The 23,574-nt window shown below is 56.6% G+C and overlaps 1 protein-coding gene across 1 annotated transcript; it reads right to left on the reverse strand.

Annotated features, from left to right (window-relative positions):
- Window positions 1-121: 121 nt before the first annotated feature.
- Window positions 122-21,499, reverse strand: LOC132344461 (probable bifunctional dTTP/UTP pyrophosphatase/methyltransferase protein). The gene is made up of 13 exons (XM_059884043.1): window positions 21,356-21,499; window positions 19,674-19,805; window positions 18,386-18,433; window positions 15,998-16,062; window positions 15,318-15,379; window positions 13,951-14,059; window positions 12,367-12,748; window positions 11,282-11,444; window positions 8,329-8,492; window positions 6,954-7,086; window positions 5,811-5,954; window positions 1,045-1,167; window positions 122-443 (listed from the first exon to the last, which is right to left on the reverse strand). The coding sequence occupies exons 1-13, from the start codon at window positions 21,446-21,448 to the stop codon at window positions 223-225; spliced, it is 1,839 nt and encodes a 612-aa protein (XP_059740026.1). The 5' UTR covers window positions 21,449-21,499; the 3' UTR covers window positions 122-222.
- Between the last annotated feature and the right edge of the window lie 2,075 nt (window positions 21,500-23,574).

Genomic DNA, 23,574 nt, shown 5'->3' on the forward strand with positions numbered 1-23,574 from the left:
TCTCCGAGTCCCCGCGACGCTCCCCCACCAAGCATTCCCAGACCGCATAGCCTTCCCCTCCCGGGTTAGAGGTCGTGTCTCCTGGGTCCAGGGCGCCCCCTACAGACGCGCGGAGACTGCCTGCTTTCAGTCTCCTTTAATAATCGTTGTCCGGCGAGACCCCTCTTCTCTGGGAATCAACCCGGCCAGGCTCGCGCTGTGACCCTCGGGGCAGGGCGACCCTCAGGGTGGGGCCCGGGTCCCCAGGACCACGTGCAGCAGGCCTGCCGCGCACGCCGCCTGCACGTCCTGGAAGCCGAGCCGCTGCAGGAGGCGCTGGTACTGCCCGGGGTTCCGGGGGGGCCGCCCCACCCCCAGGGCCCGCAGCCCAGGGGGCCTCCGTGCCGCCCCGCTGGCATCCTCCTCCTCCGCGGGCGCCAGTTCGGCCAGCAGGAGGCCAGCGCCTGGGGAGACAGACACAGAGATAAGGGGAAGGGATGGGCAGGCGTCCCAGGACCCAGCCTGCGGGTGCCCCCGGGGCTCCCCGCGGGAGGACTTCCCTGTGGGGAAGGTGGGAGGAATTCTGTCTGCAGGCCCAGAGCCGCAGCCTCTGCAATGCCCGCTGTGCTCAGTCCCTCAGTCATGTCCGACTCTGCGACCCCGTGGACTGTAGCCCGCCAGGCTCCTCTGTCCATGGCATTCTCCAGGCAGGAATACTGGAGTGGGTAGCCTTTCCCTTCTCCAGGGGATCTTCCCAACCCAGGGATCCAACCTAGATCTCCCGTATTGCAGGCAGATTCTTTACCATCTGAGCCACCAGGGGGAGCCCATGAGACCCCCATACGCATACTGCAGCTGGAAAGCTGAGAAATGAATGACCGACAACTGGGAATCAGCTATGTCCCGGGCAGACGGTAAAGTGGGCACCGGACTGTGGGCTGGACGGGTGGGGAGGCTGACTTTGTAACACTCATTCGGTTTCTTTCTTTCTTTTTTGGATGGGAAATTGTCTTTAAGTGTGAAGAAAGGCAAGTGCAGGAAGAAAAGGCAAGTCCAGGGTCTCACCTGGTTTGCAGCAGCCGGAGACCCGGCTCAGGAGCCCGTGGAGTCGGTCGTCCGGCCAGTCGTGCAGGAGGCTGCAGACAATGTACAGGTCTGCGGGCGGGAGGCTGTCGCTGGAAAGGTCACCTGGGTTAAACACAGAAGGGGTGGAGGCGTGGAGGCCACAGGGACCGCTTCTGCAGCCCGCGTCCTACATATAGATGTAACACACACACAGCTACACACAGACACACACAGACACACAGCTACACACACACAGCTACACACAGTGACAGACACACAGACACACACAGACACACGCAGTGACAGACACACAGCTACACACAGACACACACAGTGACAGACACACAGCCACACACAGACACACACAGTGACAGACACACAGCCACACACAGACACACACAGTGACAGGCACACAGCCACACACAGTGACAGACACACAGCCACACACAGCCACACACAGTGACAGACACACAGCCACACACAGCCACACACAGTGACAGACACACAGCCACACACAGACACACACAGTGACAGGCACACAGCCACACACAGACACACAGAGTGACAGACACACAGCCACACACAGACACACAGAGTGACAGACACACAACTACACAGTGACACACAGATGTAACACAGACACAGCTACACACAGTGACAGACACACAGACACACACAGTGACAGACACACAGCTACACTCAGACACACACAGTGACAGCCACACAGCCACACACAGACACACACAGTGACAGACACACAGCCACACACAGACACACACAGTGACAGGCACACAGCTACACAGTGACAGACACACAGACACACACAGACACACACAGTGACAGACACACAGCCACACACAGACACACACAGTGACAGACACACAGCCACACACAGACACACAGAGTGACAGACACACAACTACACAGTGACACACAGATGTAACACAGACACAGCTACACACAGTGACAGACACACAGACACACACAGTGACAGACACACAGCCACACACAGACACACACAGTGACAGACACACAGCCACACACAGACACACACAGTGACAGACACACAACTACACAGTGACACACAGATGTAACACAGACACAGCTACACACAGTGACAGACACACAGACACACACAGTGACAGACACACAGCTACACACAGACACACACAGTGACAGACACACAGCCACACACAGACACACACAGTGACAGGCACACAGCTACACAGTGACAGACACACAGACACACACAGACACACACAGTGACAGACACACAGACACACACAGTGACAGACACACAGCTACACACAGACACACACAGTGACAGACACACAGCCACACACAGACACACACAGTGACAGACACACAGCCACACACAGACACACACAGTGACAGACACACAGCCACACACAGACACACACAGTGACAGACACACAGCCACACACAGACACACACAGTGACAGGCACACAGCTACACAGTGACAGACACACAGCCACACACAGACACACACAGTGACAGACACACAGCCACACACAGACACACACAGTGACAGACACACAGCCACACACAGACACACACAGTGACAGGCACACAGCTACACAGTGACAGACACACAGACACACACAGACACACACAGTGACAGACACACAGCCACACACAGACACACACAGTGACAGACACACAGCCACACACAGACACACACAGTGACAGGCACACAGCTACACAGTGACAGACACACAGACACACACAGACACACACAGTGACAGACACACAGCCACACACAGACACACACAGTGACAGACACACAGCCACACACAGACACACAGAGTGACAGACACACAACTACACAGTGACACACAGATGTAACACAGACACAGCTACACACAGTGACAGACACACAGACACACAGACACACGCAGTGACAGACACACAGCCACACACAGACACACACAGTGACAGACACACAGCCACACACAGACACACACAGTGACAGACACACAGCCACACACAGACACACACAGTGACAGGCACACAGCTACACAGTGACAGACACACAGACACACACAGACACACACAGTGACAGACACACAGCCACACACAGACACACACAGTGACAGACACACAGCCACACACAGACACACACAGTGACAGACACACAGCTACACAGTGACAGACACACAGACACACACAGACACACACAGTGACAGACACACAGCCACACACAGACACACACAGTGACAGACACACAGCCACACACAGACACACAGAGTGACAGACACACAACTACACAGTGACACACAGATGTAACACAGACACAGCTACACACAGTGACAGACACACAGACACACACAGTGACAGACACACAGCTACACACAGACACACACAGTGACAGACACACAGCCACACACAGACACACACAGTGACAGACACACAGCCACACACAGACACACACAGTGACAGGCACACAGCCACACACAGACACACAGAGTGACAGACACACAACTACACAGTGACACACAGATGTAACACAGACACAGCTACACACAGTGACAGACACACAGACACACACAGTGACAGACACACAGCTACACACAGACACACACAGTGACAGACACACAGCCACACACAGACACACACAGTGACAGACACACAGCCACACACAGACACACACAGTGACAGACACACAACTACACAGTGACACACAGATGTAACACAGACACAGCTACACACAGTGACAGACACACAGACACACACAGACACACACAGTGACAGGCACACAGCTACACACAGACACACACAGTGACAGACACACAGACACACACAGTGACAGACACACAGCTACACACAGACACACACAGTGACAGACACACAGCCACACACAGACACACACAGTGACAGACACACAGCCACACACAGACACACACAGTGACAGACACACAACTACACAGTGACACACAGATGTAACACAGACACAGCTACACACAGTGACAGACACACAGACACACACAGACACACACAGTGACAGGCACACAGCTACACAGTGACAGACACACAGACACACACAGACACACACAGTGACAGACACACACAGTGACAGACACACAGCCACACACAGACACACACAGTGACAGGCACACAGCTACACACAGACACACACAGTGACAGACACACAGCTACACACAGACACACACAGTGACAGACACACAGACACACACAGTGACAGACACACAGCTACACACAGACACACACAGTGACAGACACACAGCCACACACAGACACACACAGTGACAGACACACAGCCACACACAGACACACACAGTGACAGACACACAACTACACAGTGACACACAGATGTAACACAGACACAGCTACACACAGTGACAGACACACAGACACACACAGACACACACAGTGACAGGCACACAGCTACACAGTGACAGACACACAGACACACACAGACACACACAGTGACAGACACACAGCTACACACAGACACACACAGTGACAGACACACAGCCACACACAGACACACACAGTGACAGGCACACAGCTACACACAGACACACACAGTGACAGACACACAGACACACACAGACACACACAGTGACAGACACACAGCCACACACACACACACACAGTGACAGACACACAGCCACACACAGACACACACAGTGACAGACACACAACTACACAGTGACACACAGATGTAACACAGACACAGCTACACACAGACACACACAGCCACACACAGCTACACACAGACACACAGTGACACAGACACACAGATGTAACACACACACAAACTACACACAGCCACACACAGCCACAGCTACACTACACACAGCCACACACAGCCACAGCTACACACAGACACACACAGCTATACACACAGCTATACAGACACAGCTACACACAGGCAGAATTATACACAGACACACAGCTACACACACATACAGATGCACCGACACACAGAAAGATAGATGTACACAGACCACAGACAGATACACACACTGACACACACACACGCGGAAGCATGCATATGTACACATACACACCCGCACACACAACACCCTGGTGGCCCAGACAGGAAGGAATCCACCCCCAGTGCAGGAGACCTGGGTTCAGTCCCTGGGTCGAGAAGGCCCCCTGGAGGAGGGCACGGCAACCCCCTCCAGTCTCCTTGCCTGGGGAATCCCATGGACAGAGGAGCGTGGCGGGCTGCAGTCCATGGGGAAGCCAAGAATGAACAGCTAACACTTTTTCACTTTACACACACAGACACAGAAACACACAGACACACACACACACAGACACAAAGACACACAGAGAAGTACACATATAGACACACAGACATACATATTTAGACACACAAACACACACACAGACCACATATGCGTGCACACAGACACACGTGCACACACTCACAGGCATGTGCACTCAGACACACACAATACACACTCAGATAGGAGACAGAAATGCAGACATAAAGACACACAGGCTGTATACATGTGCTCAGTCGCATCCAGCTCTCTGACACCCTATGGGCTGTAGCCCAGCAAACTCCTCTGTCTGTTGGATTTCCCAGAGAAGAATACTGGACAGGTGCCATTTCCTCCTCCAGGGGATCTTCCCGACCCAGGGACCGAACCCACATCTCTTGCTTTGGCAGGCTGGCTCCTTACCACTGCGGCACACTCACCCCATACAGGAGATAAATAAGGGCGCCCAAAGAGGGACAGCTGGCACACAAGGACGCCGCACTGACCTGGCACAAAGTGGACCCGCTCTGACGGCCGTGCGTTGGTCTCAAAGTCCCCGGCAAGCTTGATGACCTCTGGGAGGGCAAAGATGGTCACCTGCAGACGCGGGTACTCCTGGACAAGCTTGTGGGCCAGGGCGCCCGTGCAACCTGTGGGAAGAAACGAGGGCTCTGGACCATCCTGGCCTGTCTCCAGAGGTGCAGCTCTGGCAGGACCAAATCAGCATTCTCAGACATGACCTGAGCCTGTGCCCTCACAGGAGGTCAGCCAGTGGGGAGATCTCTGCTGTCTCACACTCAGGGCCTTGGAGAGTGGTGCTGGACCAAGCGCTGGCCCAAGCCAGGTGAGCAGGGCGGAGAGAGAGCCACGGGGGATCCTAGAGCAGAGTTCTAGAGAGTTATACTCTTTCCTTCTCTGTTCTGTTGCGGGAATGCAGATGTGATGGCTGGTGCCACAGCAGCCACTCTGGGCCACCTGGAGGAAAGCTCTGCAGAGGATGGGAAAATGCAAGCTGGCAGCTCAGGAGCCCTCCCAGGACCCCAATCCCACTACACCGCTTGGGAAGGCATCTGCTCCTCCTCCGTCCAATGTCCTGGGGGAAGGACTTGCTGGGAGGAATAGAGGGTGTGTGTGTGTGGCATAATTAGACCTCGATAGATGGCAGCAGACAGGTTCCATGGTCCCCTCCTCTGCTTGGCAGCCCCCAGGAAGGAGCTGATAGGACTGAGCCATCCCTGGGACCTCTGAGCACTTGGGAATATCACCCCAAGCCCCACATCCACCCTGGATACATTTAGATCCTTGGGTGGTTTGTAGAGATAAACCCATTTTCCAAGTCTTATTAGTAGGTATTGTGTGTTAGTCGCTCAGTCATGTCCAATTCCGCAACCCTGTGGACTTGTAGCCCCGCCAGGCTCCTCTGTCCCTGGGGATTCTCCAGGCAAGAATACTGGAGGGTTGCCATTCCCTTCTCGAGGAGATCTTCCTGACCTAGGGATTAAACTTGGGTGTCCTGCCTTGCAGGCGGATTCTTTCCCATCTGAGCCACTGGGTGAGCCTATCTGCAGGTAAGGCCCCTGCAGCTTCCAACAAGAGAAGGAGCGCTCGCAGCCGTTTGCCCCTGACTCCTGTCAGGCAGAGGGATGTACCTCCCAGGTGGCAGGCGGAGGTGAAAGGGGACAGGTCAAAGGCCGTGGCCACGTGCTGGGCGGTCAGCTTGCTGAGGCCGTGCGAGGCCCTCATGAACTGCAGGGTCGCCTCCGTGCTCCACTTGTGGGGGGCCTGAAACGGAACAGGATCTCAGGAGAGACCCACCAGGGGCCCAGGCGGTGGGTACCCGGGATGACGTTTTGCATGGCATCTCTTGAGGGCAGGGGGCTTTGTGGGCTTCCCTGGTGGGTCAGACGGTAAAGAGTCCATGTGCCGTGCAGGAGACCTGGGCTCCACCTCTGCGTCGGGAAGATCCCCTGGAGGAGATGGCAACCCACTCCAGCACTCTTGCCTGGAGAATCCCATGGACAGAGGAGCCTGGTGGGCTACAGTCCATGGGGTCGCAAACAGTCAGACACGACTGAGCGACTAAGCAAGGGGGGCTTGGTAGGCAGGATGGGGGCAGACTAGGTGGGGAGGGGTCTGGGGGACACAGCGAGGGAGGCAGGGGAGGGCAAGAAGACATCTATCGAGGAGCCAGGAACTGCGTCCTCACTGGACACTAAACCCACCCTTGCCAGGATCTCAGACGTCCAGCTTCTACAACCACAGGGAATAAATGTCTTTCGTTTCTAAGTGAAAAGCTGAGAGTTCCTGAGTCTTGTCCAGCTCTTTGTGACCCATGGACTTATAGTCCATGGGATTCTCCAGGCCAGAACAGTGGAGTGGGTTGCTATGCCCTCCTCCAGGGGATTTTCCTGACCCAGGGATTGAACCCAGGTCTCCCGCATTGCAGGCAGACGCTGTACCATCTGAGACACCAGGAAAGCAACTTGCTCGGTCGTGTCCGACTCTCTGCAACCCCATGGACTGTACAGCCCATGCAGTGCTCCAGGCCAGAATACTGGAGTGGGTTGCCGTTTCCTCCTCCAGGGGATCTCCGCAACCCAGGGATCAAACCCAGGTCTCTTGCATTGCAGGCGGCTTCTTCACCAGCTGAGCCACCAGGGAAGTCCCCCCATCCTCAGACCCACTGAACACCCCCCAGGGCTCTCTCTGGAGGGTCGGGAGCCAGGAAGCAGGGCAGGGAGGGATTTGCAGACTCTGAGCTCAGAAGGCACAGTCTCTACACAATCTAACCTCACATAGGAAACAGGGGGCACTGGCTTGCGGCAGCCCCTTCGTGGAGACACCCTCTTCGGGAGCTGTGGGCGGCCAGCTGCCCCCCACGCCGTCCCTAAGAGCCCACATCCGCAGCCTCCCGCCGGGATAATGGGTTCTGATGGTCCCCGGGTCTGGGATGCTTTCGGGGCCGTGGCCAGTCCGTCAGCGGCAGAGATGGCACGTGAGAAGCAGCGTCAGATTCTGGGGTACCTGCGGCAGGGGCTCTGGGGTCCACGCTGCCCCCTCTCGCACAGCCCAGCCCAGGTGCGTGAAGGCGCCCCAGACGGGCCCGTCGTGGTAGGCGGCCAGGCCGTGGAGAGACTGCTCGCCGTCCGACGCCAGGTGCAGGCTGGCCATCTCCGTGTTGCTGTAACCTGAAAGGAAGGAGCATCGTGGGACCCCTGTCAGGGCTCCCGGGACATCAGAGGGACGGAGGGAGCCACTGCTCGGGGTCCCTGTGGTGGTAGTGCAAGCATCGTCCGGCTGACAGCGTGATGCCCTCGCACACGCCCGACTCTGCGACCACGTAGACTGCAGCCCGCCAGGCTCCTCTGTCCATGGCATTCTCCCAGGAAGAATACTGGAGTGGGTTGCCATTTCCTCCTCCAGGGGATCCTCCCGACTCAGGGACCGAACCCACGTCTCTTGCACTGGCAGGCAGGTTCTTTACCATGGAGCCACCTGGGAAGCCCTTCTATGTATCCACCTGTCTGTTTATATGTGTCAGTCGCCTCCATCTCTCTCTCATCTGTTAACCATCTATCTGTCAATCTGTGTATGTGTCATCTACCTGTTTGCTTCCCAGCTGTCATCTGTGTGATAAGTCTATTTACCTCTCACTTGTCATCTCAGCTCATCTATCGTTTACCCATCGACATGCCTGTTGCCTATCCATCAATCCCCCCACCTATCACCTATTTATCCATCGTTTATCTATCTACCCTGGAGAAGGAAAGGGCAGCCCACTCCAGTACTCTTGCCTGGAGAATCCCATGGACGGAGGAGCCTGGTAAGCTACAGTCCACGGGGTCGCAAACAGTCGGACTCGACTGAGCGACTTCACTTTCCCTTTTCCCTTTATCCATCTACCTATCTAGCTATCATCTCTGTCACCAGTTTTTATCTATTGATCTATCAATTTATCTACTATCTGTTTATCCACCTGTCCACCCATCAGCCTGTATTCATCACCTTTCTGTCATCTGTCCATCCACTTACCCTATTTTCTGTTTATCCGTCTGTCTGTTCTCTATTTATTCATCAGCTATCTGTCTGGTGACCTTTCTATCAACCATCTATTCATCCATCTACTTATCTATTTACAGGCCTATTACATTCACCTATGAATCAACCAAGCAATTTATCATTTATCCATCCACCCATCTATCTATTGGGCTTCCCAGGGGTCTCAGCAGTAAAGGAATCTTGTGGCCAATGCAGGAGACACAGAAGACACAAGTTCGATCCCTGGGTGGTGAAGATCCCCTGGAGAAGGGCATCTTACAGTATTCTTGCCTGGAGAATCCCACGGACAGAGGAGCCTGGTGGGCTACAGTCCACGGGGTCGCAAAAAAGCTGGCCACGACTGAGGCGCCTTAGCAAGCAGCATCTGTCTGTTATCTGTTTGCTCATCCATGAATCATCTATGTATCCACCATCCATCCATCCACCGATCTGAGCATCATTCTACTATGAATCACTCTCTAGGCATTCACCTCACCTGGCTGCCTACCTGAACAGATAAGTAAGTACACAGGTATGTTCGCTGTGCACACGCACACACCCTAGGAGTTGTTTCCTTGGGGAACCCTGGCTGATACAGCCCCTCTGAGTCCGTAAGGAAGTCTCTCTCTTGAACATCACACACACACACACACACACACCCCCTCCTAGTTCCTCCTAAACATCCACACACACACCTGTTTCCTCCTAAACATCTGTTTCTCACACACATACACACGTTTCCTCCTAAACATCACACAGAGACACACACACCTCTTTCCTCCTAACATCACACACATACACACGTTTCTTCCTAAACATCTCTCACACACATACACCTGTTTACTAACATCACACACACACCTGTTTCCTCCTAAACATCACACACACAACACAGACGGCTTTCCAACTAAACATCACACACACACACACACACACACACACACACACACAGAGCTGTTTCCTCCTAAACATCTTTCTCTCACACACACGCACGTTTCCTCATAAACATCACACACACACACCTGTTTCCTCCTAATCACACACACAGCTGTTTCTTCCTAAACACCACACACACGCACACATCTTTTCTCCTAAACATCACACACACACCTGTTTGCTCCTAACATCACACACACACACCTTTCCTCCTAAACATCAAATACACAGAAAGACACAAAACTGTTTCCTCCTAAACATCTCTCTCTGACATACACAGACACCTCTTTCCTCCTAACATCACACACACACACACATTTCTTCCTAAACATCTCTCTCTCACACACACACACCTGTTTCCTAACATCACACACACACACCTGTTTCCTCCTAAACATCACACACACAACACAGACGGCTTTCCAACTAAACATCACACACACACACACACACACACACACACACACACACACAGAGCTGTTTCCTCCTAAACATCTCTCTCACACACACACACGTTTCCTCGTAAACATCACACACAGACACACATACCTGTTTACTCCTAATCACACACACAGCTGTTTCTTCCTAAACACCACACACACGCACACACACACATATCTTTTCTCCTAAACATCACACACACATCTGTTTCCTCCTAACATCACACACACACACCTTTCCTCCTAAACATCAAATACACAGAAAGACACAGAACTGTTTCCTCCTAAACATCTCTCTCTGACATACACACACAGCTGTTTTCTCCTAACATCACACACACACACACACACACACACTCTGACACACACACACACACACACACACACCCGTTTCCTCTTTGCCCCCTCACCCCCACCCCGCAGCTCCCCGCCCTCTGGGAGCCGCCCCGCGTCCGGGACACAGGGCCGGCCGGTCTGCCCATCTCTGCTCAGGAGCCACCGTCAGCTGGCGGCCGGGCCCCGCCTGCGGAGCTGCCGCGACGACACCCGGGACGCCCCCTCACCTCTGTCCGACTTGTCCAGCAAGCCCAGGGCCGCACAGACGTCAAGCAGGCGCGCGGTGCCGCCCACCGAGGCGCCGATTTCGCGGGCGACGTCCGCGGCCGCCAGGGGGCCTCGCTCTTTCAGCACATCGAACACTTGGAGCTTGCAAGCCGTGAGCAGGGCCTGACCGTGACGGAGGGCCGCAGTCAGGCTACGATGCGAGTGACCGATCGCTCGTGACCCCCACGGCGGCGAGGCGGGGGCAGGGGGCCCGGGACTGTCAGAATCGCCGCGCCCATCAGGGCCCCTTCTGCAGGGGGAGCTGGGTTTGGGCTCCAGCTTGCACAACGTTTGCTCCAGGGAAGAACACGTCAGTGAGGGTTACGCAGAAAAGCTCTCTCGGCAGAGAAAACCCAACGTGCTTCGGTCAAGGGCTGTGTGGTAGCTCCCCACGGTGCCCACGTCGAGGCCACAAACCCTGGGACCTTGAGGGCAGGCTGTGTGTGCACTTGGGCGCTCTCTGCAGGGCACAGACTCTCCACCGCTCACCACACACCTCACGGGACAGCCTAACCTCCCCGCGGCTCGCCTAACAAAGGAACCTTCCCCAGACGTGGGGCACAGGGTGGTGTGAGCCCCGTCACCCTCGGACACCCACACGGACCCCGCCCCCGCCCTGCCAGTCTTCAGGAACGATGACGTTCACGTCCTGACCCCCAGAATATGCGAGCAAGGCCTTCTGTGCAAATACAATGTCTTCGTAGGCGTGACAGAGTGAAGGGTCTGAGATGACGCCCTCCTGGATGGGGGTGGCCCTAAACCCTAGGGACAGGGTCCTTATAAGACACGGAAGAGGAGAGACATGGACACAGAGAAGCCACGTAGAGACGGGAGGGAGGCGGCCACCAGCCCAGGGACGGATGCCTGGAACCCCCAGAAGCTGGAAGAGGCGGGAAGGACCCTCCCCTGGAGCCTCTGCAGGAAGCTCAGCCCTGGGACCCCTTGACCTCAGACGTCTGGTCCCCAGGGCTGGGGTGGGGGGTGTGTGATGGTCTGAAGCGCCCCCCGTGCTGGGGGTCACCTGATCGCGAAGGCACAGACGTACCTTGGATGCTTTGAAGCCGTCCATCAGCTCCAGGAGGCCCACGGGGAGCGGGGGCTGGCTGTCCGTCACCCCATTCAGATCCGCCTCCCGGGGGCGGGGAGCCTGCGGCTGCGCCCCACATGGCTCCAGGCCCTCGTTGGCCCGAGCAGGGTCAGAGCCGCCTCCCTCTGCGTCGCTGAGATCCTCGAATGTGTCGACAGCCGGGATGGAGTCGTGCTGGACCTGCCGCGGGGCGCCGGGGGCACGGGGTCCGTGGTACAGGTGCGCCAGCTCCTTGCAGAAGCGGTTCAGCGGGAAGCCCACCACGTTTAGGAAGTCGCCGCGCACGTACTCCACCAGCATCCCACCCAGCGCCTGGATCCCGTAGCCGCCGGCCTTGTCCCTGCGCGGCGTGCAGGACCACAGCGCGGCGGGAAGGAGGAAATAGATGGACATGGCGATGCTGAGCTTTGCTGGGTGCGCACACCTGGCCGGCCCTGGGCGGCCGTGTGCCGGGGGGGTGGCCGGCTCCAGGACCAGCCCCCAGGAGCATCCCTCGGTCCCACCCCCAGGACGGGATGAAGGCTCCACAGTGGCTTCTGGGGATGCGCGAGGGGACACCTGCCCCCACACCAGGCCTGGGTCTCCTGAGGGGGTGAGCTTTGCCCACAAGAGACTGGGGCCCCCCAATGGGGTTTTCCCACATGTCTCTGACCGGAGCCTCAAGAGGAGGACTCCTCGAAGGGGTCCACAGCCCGGGTCTTCCCAGGAAGCTCTGCTGAGACCTCCTTGCAGGGGAAAAGGGGCCCATCCTTTTCCGTCCATACTGACTGAGCCCCCAGCCCTTCTCAACTCTAACCAGCAACCCCCCTCAACAGACCAGGCTGCACAGAACGGCGGGAGCTGGGATATGGGGCAGGTGGAGGGGTGGGTTCCCCCAAAAGACCAGGCTGCACAGAACGGCGGGAGCTGGGATATGGGGCGGGTGGAGGGGTGGGTTCCCCCAAAAGACCAGGGTGCACAGAACGGCGGGAGCTGGGATATGGGGCGGGTGGAGGGGTGGGTTCCCCCAAAACCGCACAGGGTTTCCCAGGTGGCGCTAGTGGTGAAGAATCTGCCTGCAACGCAGGAGACACGGGTTTGATCCCTGGGTTGGGAAGATATCCTGGAGAAGGGTCTGGCAGCCCACTCCAGTATTCTTGCCCGGAGAATCCCATGGACAGAGGAGCGTGCTGGGCTACAGTCCACAGGGTCACAGAGAGTCGGACACGGCTGAGCGACTATCACTGATACTGGGTGGGGAGACCAGCCCCATGGCAGCATCTGCCTGACCCGCCCGACCCATATGGGTGCCCTTTGCTGTGGAGACAGCAGTGCTGTAGGGACAGGGGCGGGGTAAGGTATCTTTCCATCCTTCCTAAGCACGCTGCCCTGCCCTGGACCCCTGGGCACGTGGCGGGCACAGGCCCCCAGTGCGGGCTCAGCCCCGGCCTGTCTCCTGCCCACAGCGGGCATTCAGCACCACGGTTCCAGACAGAGACTGGGTTCAGCACCGTGGCTCCGGACAGACTGGGTTCAGCACCGCGGCTGCAGACAGAGACTCACATGGGCTCCCCGCTGTCGATGTACTCCCACAGCATCTCCTCTGACAGCTCCGAGAACTTCACCGTGGTCTCCTCATAGAACTCGGACACCTCAGTGTCCAGCTGACCATCTGCAAGGAAGTGTGCAGTGTGGTGAGGGGACGCAGCCGATGCCCGTGGGGGCCCGCGGGTCTAACCGCGTGAGCCCAGGAGGAGGCAAGCCTGATGCTGAAGCTGAAGCTCCAGTGCTCTGGCCACCTGTTGAGATGAACTGACTCACTGGGAAAGACCCTGATGCTGGGAAAGATTGAAGGTGGGAGGAGAAGGGGATGACAGAGGATGAGATGGTTGGAGGGCATCACTGACTCGATGGACATGAGTTTGAGCAAATTCCGGGAGTTGGTGATGGACAGGGAGGCCTGGCGTGCTGCAGTCCGTGGGGTCGCAAAGAGTCAGACACGACTGAGCGACTGAACAGCAACAAAGCCTGAGCTTTGCATGCGATTCATACACACACACAAATACACACACGATCATTAATGGGGCATAAAGGATTCTCCACTGTAGACAAGGGAAACAGAGAGAATAAAACAGAAAGTGAAGTAAAAGTGTTAGTTGCTCAGTCGTGTCCGACTCTTTCCAACCCCACGGACTGTAGCTCTCCAGGCTCCTCCGTCCATGGGATTCTCCAAGCAAGAACACTGGAGTGGGTTGCCATTCCCTTCTCCAGGGCATCTTCCTGACCCAGGGATCGAAATCCCGTCTCTTGTGTCTCCTGCATTGCCAGGTGGGTTCTTTACCACTGAGCCACCTGGGAAGCCCCTAGCAGGCTCTATGGTGCTCCTTAAACTTCACACCCACCTAGAACCTCAGAATAGGACTTATATGGAAATAGGGTCTCTGCAGACGTGATGAAGTGAAGGGTCCGAGATAAGGTTCCTCCTGGATGAGGACACCCTAAACCCCATGACAGGGTCCTTCCTGGGGCTCAAATCTCTTTTAAGAAGCTTTAAAAGTTATTCTTCAGGCTTTTTGTGCTTTAAAAAAAAAAAAACCCTTTTCATCATGGTATGTCTTAATGCCCGCCAACGGGAGCCAAACTTCTCCACCATTCAGACCAGAGAGCTCAAAGGCAGGCTCCGGGTGGGTCGTGTTGGACAAGGCGGACTGTCCCCCACACCCTACACGGGGTCTACTGGATGCTCACGATGAACCCCCATATTTCCACGTGGGACCCCAACGTTCCCAGGCCAGGTGGGAGGGCGGGCCCGGGTGGTAGCAAAGACAGGGATGCCCCAGGGCGCCCGGGTCCTCCACCGAGGAGCCCCGGCTGCTCCCACGGTGGCCCTGACTCCCAGGGGAGGTGGGGGATGCGGGCCGTCCAGGTACCTTTGGTGCAGCAGTGGACGATGGCCACGCCCGTGAACACGCTGTGCTCCTTCCCACTGAGCCTGCAAGACACGGCCGGGCCAGACGTGTGACTGTCCGGAGTATCTCTGGAATCCAGGGTGCCCCCTGCCCACCAGCCCCACCCTCCTATCACCCGGGCTGCGCAATCACTGAGGAAATCATCCCAGGGGGGACTGTGAAGCTTCCCTGCGAGACTGGTCACTGCGCTCAGAGAGGGGCTGGGGGGGTGGTCAGGCCACCTCACAGGACAAAACACAGGACCACGTGGACCCTGATGGGAGTGGCCGGCACCGCACAGAGGACCCGGATCCCGGCCACTCTAGGCCACCCCTTTCCTGGATCCCTGTGTGGTCCTGGGAGTGGACACTCAGCATGACTGAGCCAGGAGGAGACCCTGAATGTGGCGGGGTGGTGTGGGGAGTCGGAGCCCTGTTAAGAGTCGAGGTCGGTTCAAGGGCACGGCCTGGTCCTCTGACCTGAACCAGGAGGGGCGTCTATGGGAGACAGCGGACATGATGCCCGTGGCAGACACGGGGACATGATGGGTGATGGGGGGTGGACAGACGGCTGATGAGCAGATGCTGATGGTGAGTGGACAGATGGCAAACGGCCCAGCCTCTGTCCCACGCGTCCCTGGAGGACCGCTGGGACCCACCCACCTCGACAGCATGCGGTAGGCGTCTTGCTTGTCCACCGGCTTCTCCAGGATCAGCCCCCCGACCGCCTGCGAGAGAAACGCCATGGAGAGAGTTGCTTCTGCTCCCCGAGCTGCTCTGAGCCAGCTGTGCCGTCCACCGTTTTAGACTCATGTATTTTTTTTTAATTTAGGCGAGATTCATATAATGTGACACTCATCATGTTAAATGAAACCGTGTGGTACGTTTCCACTTTTGGGTGAGAGTTCCCAAAGTCTTTCATCTGGAACACCCCTCCCCACAAGCTGCTCTCCCCACCTCGTTCCCTAGCCCTTGACAACTGCTGATCTGATTCTTTCCTCAGTGGACTTCCCTATTCTGGATATTTCATACAAATACAGTAATATGTACCCTTCTGCGTCCAGCTTCTCTCAATGAGCACTGTGTGTTCGAGGTCCATCCACGTAGCCTGTGTCGGGGCTTCCCTCCTTTTCATGACTGCGTCATATTCCACTGTGTGGATGGACCCCCGTGCTGCTTATCCATCCATCCACCTATCATTCTATTCATCCAAGCATCTACCCATCCATGCATCATCTATCCATCCATCCATCATCCATCCACCCATCCCTTTATCCATCCACCCATCCATTTATCCATCCAACCATCTATCTAGCCAACCATCCATCAATCCATCCAACCATCTACCCAACCACCCATCCATGCATCTTCTATCCATCTATCCATCCATCCATTATCCACCCATCTATCCATCCAACCATCATCCATCCACCCATCCATCCACTCATCCTTCCATCAACCCATCTATCTATCATCAATCCATCATCTATTCATCATCCATCCAACCATCCATTTATCCATCTAACCATCTACCCAATTATCCATCCATCTATCCATCTATCCATCCATCCATTATCCAACCATCCATCCATCCATCTATCTATCCAACCATCTACAAAACCATCCATCCACCCATCCATCAACCATCCACCAATTTATCCTTCCATCCATCATCCATCCATCCATCCATTTATCCATCCACCCATCCATCTAGCCAACCACCCGTCAATCCATCCAACCATCTACCCAACCATCCATCCATGCATCTTCTATCCATCCATCCATTATCTACCCATCTATCCATCCAACCATCTACACAATCATCCACCCATTCATCCATCATCCATCCACCCATCCATCAACCATCCATCCATCCATCATCCATCCACTCATCCATTTATCCATCCAACCAGTTAACCCAACCATCCATCCATGCATCATCCATCCATCCATCTATCCATCCAACCTTCTACCCATCATCCATCCACCCATCCACCCACCCATCCATCATCAATCCATCATCTATTCATCATCCATCCAACCATCCATTTTTCCATCCAACCATCTACCCAACTATCCATCCATCCATCTATCCATCCAACCATCTACCCAACCATCCATCCATCCACCCATGCATCAACCATCCACCAATTTATCCTTCCATCAACCCAGCTATCCACCCATCAACTCAGCCATCCATCCATCTATCCATCCATCATCCATCCACCCATCCACCCATCATTTATCCATCCAGCCATCTATCCATCAATCCATCCATCTATCCATCCAACCATCTACCCATCCATCCATCCATGCATCTTCTATCCATCTATCCATCCATCCATTATCCACCCATCCATCCAACCATCTACCCATCCATCCATCCACCCACCCACCCATCCATTCACCCTTCCACCCACCCATCCATCATCCATCCATCCATCAACCCAACCATCCATCCATCTATCTACCCATCCATCGTCCGTCGACACACACATCCAGGGACACTGCTGCCATGAACACCTCAGCAACGAGGCCCAGCATCCGTGGGCAATGCTCACCATCAGGCCAGCCAGGGTCTCAGACAGACGGCCATGACCAGCGAAACAGAGCTGCTCTACGGATCACTGTGATGACCCATCCAAAAGCCCGACTCTCGGCGGCCAAAACCCCTATCTTGGGGAGGTTCCTTTCCCTAGGTCCCGACCCCCCCAGCCCTGTGAACAGGACATTATTGATACTAGGATCTTTGCACATGTAACAAAATTTACAAGGAGGTCATACTGGAGCCAGGTGCGTCCTAATCCATGATGGATGGTGTTCTCGTAACAGGAAAGACAGAGCAGAAGCCGCATGGAGACGGAGGCAGAGACGGGAGGGAGGCGGCCACCAGCCCAGGGATGCCCAGGAATTTGCAAAAAAAGCATCAGTAGCCAGGAGAGAGAGAGAAGCCTGGGGTGGATTCTCCCCCAGGTCTTACAGAAAGAACCTGCCTTCCCGAGGCCTGGATTTCAGTCGCCAGTGACACGGAAAGCCGGAAAGCAGACTCACCACGATGGTGTCGGCTCCGATGACCACGTCTGGGGCCCGCAGGTCCTTCTGCAAGAAACGCAGACTCGGCTTTAGGCGGGACGAGCCTGTATGTCTTAAACATTTTCACATCACGACGCACGGCACACAGCATCACAGCTTATTTATGGATCCAGTCTTGCTTTAGAAAGCGAGACTGGAGTGTCCTCAAGACAACGATCAAGGGAGACAGTGAAAGTGAGTCACTCAGTCGTGTCTGACTCTTTGTGACCCCGTGGACTGTAGCCCGCCAGGCTCCTCTGTCCATGGGATTCTCCAGGCAAGAGTACTGGAGTGGGTTGCCATCTCCTTCTCCAAGGGATGTTTCCCACCCAGGGATCGAACCTGCATCTCCAGCATTAGTGTGTGGATTCTTTACCACTGAGCCACCATGGGGGCCCCAGTTATATATTACTATATATAATTATGACTTCCCAGGTGGCTCAGATGGCAAAGAACCTGCTTGCAATGCAGGAGACCTGGGTTCGATCCCTGGGTCGGGATGATCCCCTGGAGGAGGAAATGGCAACCCACTGTAGTATTCTTGCCTAGAAAATCCCATGGACAGAGGAGCCTGGTGGGCTACATTCCATGGGGTCACAAAGCAGAGTCGGAAATGACTGAGCAAATAACACTTCACACTTTCATGCTGCTGCTGCTGCTAAGTCACTTCAGTCGTGTCCGACTCTGTGCGACCCCACAGACGGGAGCCCACCAGGCTTCCCTATCCCTGGGATTCTCCAGGCAAGAACACTGGAGTGGGTTGCCACTTCCTTCTCCAATGCAAGAAAGTGAAAAGTGAAAGTGAAGTCACTCAGTCGTGTCCCACTCTTCGAGACCCCATGGACTGTAGCCTGCCAGGCTCCTGTGTCCATGGGATTCTCCAGGCAAGAATAATGGAGCGGGTTGCCATTTCCTCCTCTAGTATTCTATCCAGAATCCAGGGAATTCTGTATCATAAATGATTCTATTTTATTAGTTACAGTAGCACACAGCATGGTAACACCTCGTGATAGACTAGGTAGGTCGCTTCTTTATCCTGAATGACACTCTGATATGAATTGCCACAGCAGGTTACATACTAGCTAAATGACAGATAACGTTGTATAAACGATACCATCCCATGAATTACACGTGTCCACAACACAAGGACACTCAGTCGCAGAGAAGCTACACCTATTGCCTGCTGTGAAGGGCACTGATTTACAACAGGTGTGATTAAAACCTGAGGACGCCCCGCTAGCAGGAGACCCAGGAAAGGAGCACTTACCTGGTACATCCGGTCGGCCACCTCCAGGGCCTTCTGCTTGGCCGTTTCCACGGCGTACGCCTGCGGGGTGGCGAATGAGGCCTTGTGCAGCTTCTCCTTGAACCTGGACGGGACCACCTCGAACCTGAGGCCCTGGAACAGGATAGAAGAGGGGTATGGGGGGGGGAGCCCCAGGACGCTGACAGGTGGGCAGGAACTGAAGGAACCCGCCAAGCCCCCCTTCCCTGACTATGGACACTGACCAAGGGCCAACTCCCGGCCGCTGCGTGAGTGTGACTGGTGTGTGTGTGGGGGGGGGGGGGCCTTGGGGACCCTGGTGGGAAGACCTCTGTGCACGCAGAGGCCAGCAGGGCGCTATTGATTGGGGTGCAGCCCCGAGGGGTCAAAGGGCTCCTGGAGAGTCCCAAAGGCCGGCATTTCGCCCTTACAACAGTCAAACTACTGAGATGACAGCGCCTGCAGGAAAGGCCACAAAAAAGCCACAAATACGGCGGCTGTGTGCAGGGGAACAACTAGGCTGCTTTGACTTGGTGCCCAACACAGGTGACCTGGCAGTGCCTGCGGAAGGCAGGTCACAGACCCGCTGCCTCCAGAGTGGGGGATGGGGTCTTGACCACAGAGGGTCAAACTCCCCCTCCCACACTCGCAGGGACCTCTGTGAGCAGCCAGCTGCCTCTTACTTTTCTGCACCCCAGCCCCCTCCCCACCTCCATCGTGGACCTCCCGGATCCCCAGTTAACCCCTGGGTCACACTATGAGACACCCCCGCCTACGGTTCTGTACCCTCGCTGGGAGGTACATAAAGCACTTCTCATTCTGTACCTACCCCCCATCCAGCCCAGCTCACGCCCCCCACCCAGGCAAGAATTTCTGGCTCTATCTGTTCCCCTAGCTGGTATCCTCGCTTCTCTAAACCACCCCCCGCCCAAATAGGGCTGTCCCATGCAGACCAAGCCCTGTCCAGTGGCTCTGTCCCCTTCCCCACCGCCACCCCCCCACCAACACCTGGACAAATCCAGCTCAGGCACACAGACCTGGCCTTGGCCCGGCAACCCCACACTCCCTGGCCAGCAGATCGCCAGGTCACTGAGCCCTGGCTGGAAGACCCTGGCCCGCCCCCGATCACAGAGACCACAGATCTGGACCCTGGTCACTAGGGGCCTACCCTCTGCCTACCTCAGCCCCCAGTCCTGCAGACTCCGGATACCCAGTCACTTAGGCCCCCAGCAGATTCCCGCCCCACTTCCTCGCTCACCAGACCCTCAGTCACAAGGCCTCTGTCCCGACGCCCTGCATCTTTGACCCCGTCAGTCGGTCCCACTGCTGACCCCGGGCCTGCAAACACCCACCACCTCTTACATCCCCCCTCCCAAGTCAGTACGATCCCCAATAACTAGGTACTGGCCCTGCAGATCCACCAAGGCCCCTGTCATCTCCCCCGGCGCGCCCCGCCCACGAAGCCTAGGTCATCAGGACCCTCGGGCACTCGTCTCCGACCACCGGACACTGGCCAAAGCCCTCCGCTAACTACTAAGACACCCCCAGTTTCTAGGCCCCGGACCCGCAACTCTGGGGTCCATCCGGGAGACCCGGGTCACGACGCCGGGGATCCCGAGGCCTCGGGTCACTAGGCCCGGGTCCGCAGGCCCGGCCCCCCCAGAGCCTGGGCCCGGGCCGCTCACAGCATTGCTGAGGATCTCCCGGCGGCGCGGAGAGGAGCTGGCCAACACCACGCGCTTGTGCTGCAGCTTCCCGATCACCGGGCACAGGAGCATGGCGCCACGCGCCCGCGCCCGGCGCCCGGAGACCGGCGCCGGGAGACCAGTGCCGGGGAGACCCGCGCTGCGCGCGCGCGCGCGCGGCCCAGGCCCCGCCCCACCAGGCCCCGCCCCCTTCTAGGCCCCGCGCCCGGTCTCCGGAGCCACGCCCAGGCCTCATCACCAATGAAACCTCGCCTCACCCCGCACAGGCCCGCCCCAGGCCCCTGCCCACCATGAACTTCCTCCCCGTCCGTTGGAGCCACGCCCAAGCCTCGCCACCAACGAAGCTCCGCCCCAGGCCAGCCCACGGCCGGACCTCACCACCAATGAAGACCTCGCCCAGGCCGCACCACCAACGAAACCCCGCCTCTGCCCGCCCACGGCCCGGCCTCACTACCAATGAAAGCTCGCTCCAGGCCGGCCACCAGCGAAGCCCCGCCCCGGACGTTGGAGCCACGCCCAGGCCTCTCTGCGCAAGGCCCCGCCCTCCCCCGAGGCAGGTGGGGCTCCGGCGGCGCTTCCGGGCAGCCCGAGAACGAAGCTCCGCCCCATCCTCGAAGCCCCGCCTCCAGCTCGCCCCGCCCCCAGCAGCTGGGGATTCCTGCCAGGCTCGGGCGGGGGGCGGGGCCCAGAGCCCGCAAGGCATCTTGGGAACGCAGAGATGAGGGTCCCGGTGGCTTGAGGGAGGCAGAGATGGGGGTCCCCGGGGCTTGATGGGGGGAAGGTGGGGGTCCCCGGGGCTCGATGGAGGGGAGGTGGGGGGTCCCCGGGGCTCTATGGGTGCGGAGACGGGTGTCCCCGGGGCTCGATGGGTGCGGAGACGGGTGTCCCCGGGGCTCGATGGGTGCGGAGTTGGGGGTCTCTAGGACTTGATGGGGGCGGAGATGGGGGTCCCCGGGGCTCGATGGGTGCGGAGACGGGTGTCCCCGGGGCTCGATGGGTGCGGAGTTGGGGGTCTCTAGGACTTGATTGGGGCGGAGATGGGGGTCCCAGGGGCTCGATGGGTGCGGAGACGGGTGTCCCCGGGGCTTGATGGGGGCGGAGATGAGGTCCCCGGAATGCAGTGCGGGTGTGTGGAGATGGGGGGGGTCTCGGGGCGCGGTGGTCTGTGCAGATGGAGCTCCCGGGAAAGCAGTGTGGGTGTGTGGAGATGAGGGTTTTCGGGGCGCGGTGGTCGGTGCAGATGGTGGTCCCCAGAGTGCAGTGGGGGTCTGTGGAGATAAAGGTCCCCGGCCTGCGCTGGGGGTGCAGGCCCTTCTCAGCCTAAGCACTACTGACCCTCGGGGCCGGATCATGCATTTTCGTGGGGCTGCCCTGGGCGGCTGCAGCGCATTCAGTAGCGACTCTGGTCTGTGTCCACTAGATGGCGGTAGGTGCCCACTAATGGTGAGAATCCGGACGTCCGCACGCGTCCTGTCCACCGGGGAACTGAATCACCCCTCACTGAGTGCCCCGGCTAGACAGGGCTGGAGAGGTGGGTGATGGACGGATGGATAGATATGATGGATGGATGGATAGATGGATGGATGAATAGATAGATAGATATGGATGAATGGATGGATGGATAGATAGATATGATGGATACATGGATGGATGGATAGATAAGATGGATGGATGGATAGATATGGATGGATAGATAAATAGATGATGGATAGATATGATGGATGGATGGATGGATGGATGGATGGATAGATATGGATGGATGGATGATGGATGGATGGATGGATGGATATGATGGATGGGTGGATATGATGTATGGATAGATAAATAGATGATAGATATGATGGATGAATGGATAAATAGATCATAGATATGATGGATGGATGAATGGATAGATAGATATGACAGATGGATGGATAGATAGACTGGATGGATGGATGGATGAATGGATAGATAGATGATGGATGGATGGATGGATGGATACTACACTTTATTTATGTATTTATACTATAGAAACCAACAGATCTGACTGACGGATGGATGGATACATACGTAGATAATGAGAGATGACAGATTAAGTAGGTAAGAGTCATGTCTGGTCAGGGTCTCTGCCCTACCGCCGTCTGGGGCTGGACGAGTCTCTATGGGGGGCGTCCTGTGCACTGTGGGGTGTGGAGCAGCTCTGTTCTCCCCCCACCACA

This window comes from Bos taurus, chromosome Y (assembly GCF_002263795.3).
Source record: "Bos taurus isolate L1 Dominette 01449 registration number 42190680 breed Hereford chromosome Y, ARS-UCD2.0, whole genome shotgun sequence".
Classification (NCBI taxonomy): Eukaryota; Metazoa; Chordata; class Mammalia; order Artiodactyla; family Bovidae; genus Bos; species Bos taurus.

What these genes read in the sequence shown, in the direction of transcription:
- LOC132344461 (XM_059884043.1), bottom strand. Translation starts at nt 21,448, where the DNA reads ATGCTCCTGTGCCCGGTGATCGGGAAGCTGCAGCACAAGCGCGTGGTG. An exon ending in GGGAGATCCTCAGCAATGCT is followed by an intron (nt 19,806 to 21,355) that starts GTGAGCGGCCCG and finishes ATCCTGTTCCAG; the next exon opens with GGCCTCAGGTTCGAGGTGGT. An exon ending in GCTGGACAAGTCGGACAGAG is followed by an intron (nt 8,493 to 11,281) that starts GTGAGGGGGCGT and finishes CCTTCCTTTCAG; the next exon opens with GTTACAGCAACACGGAGATG.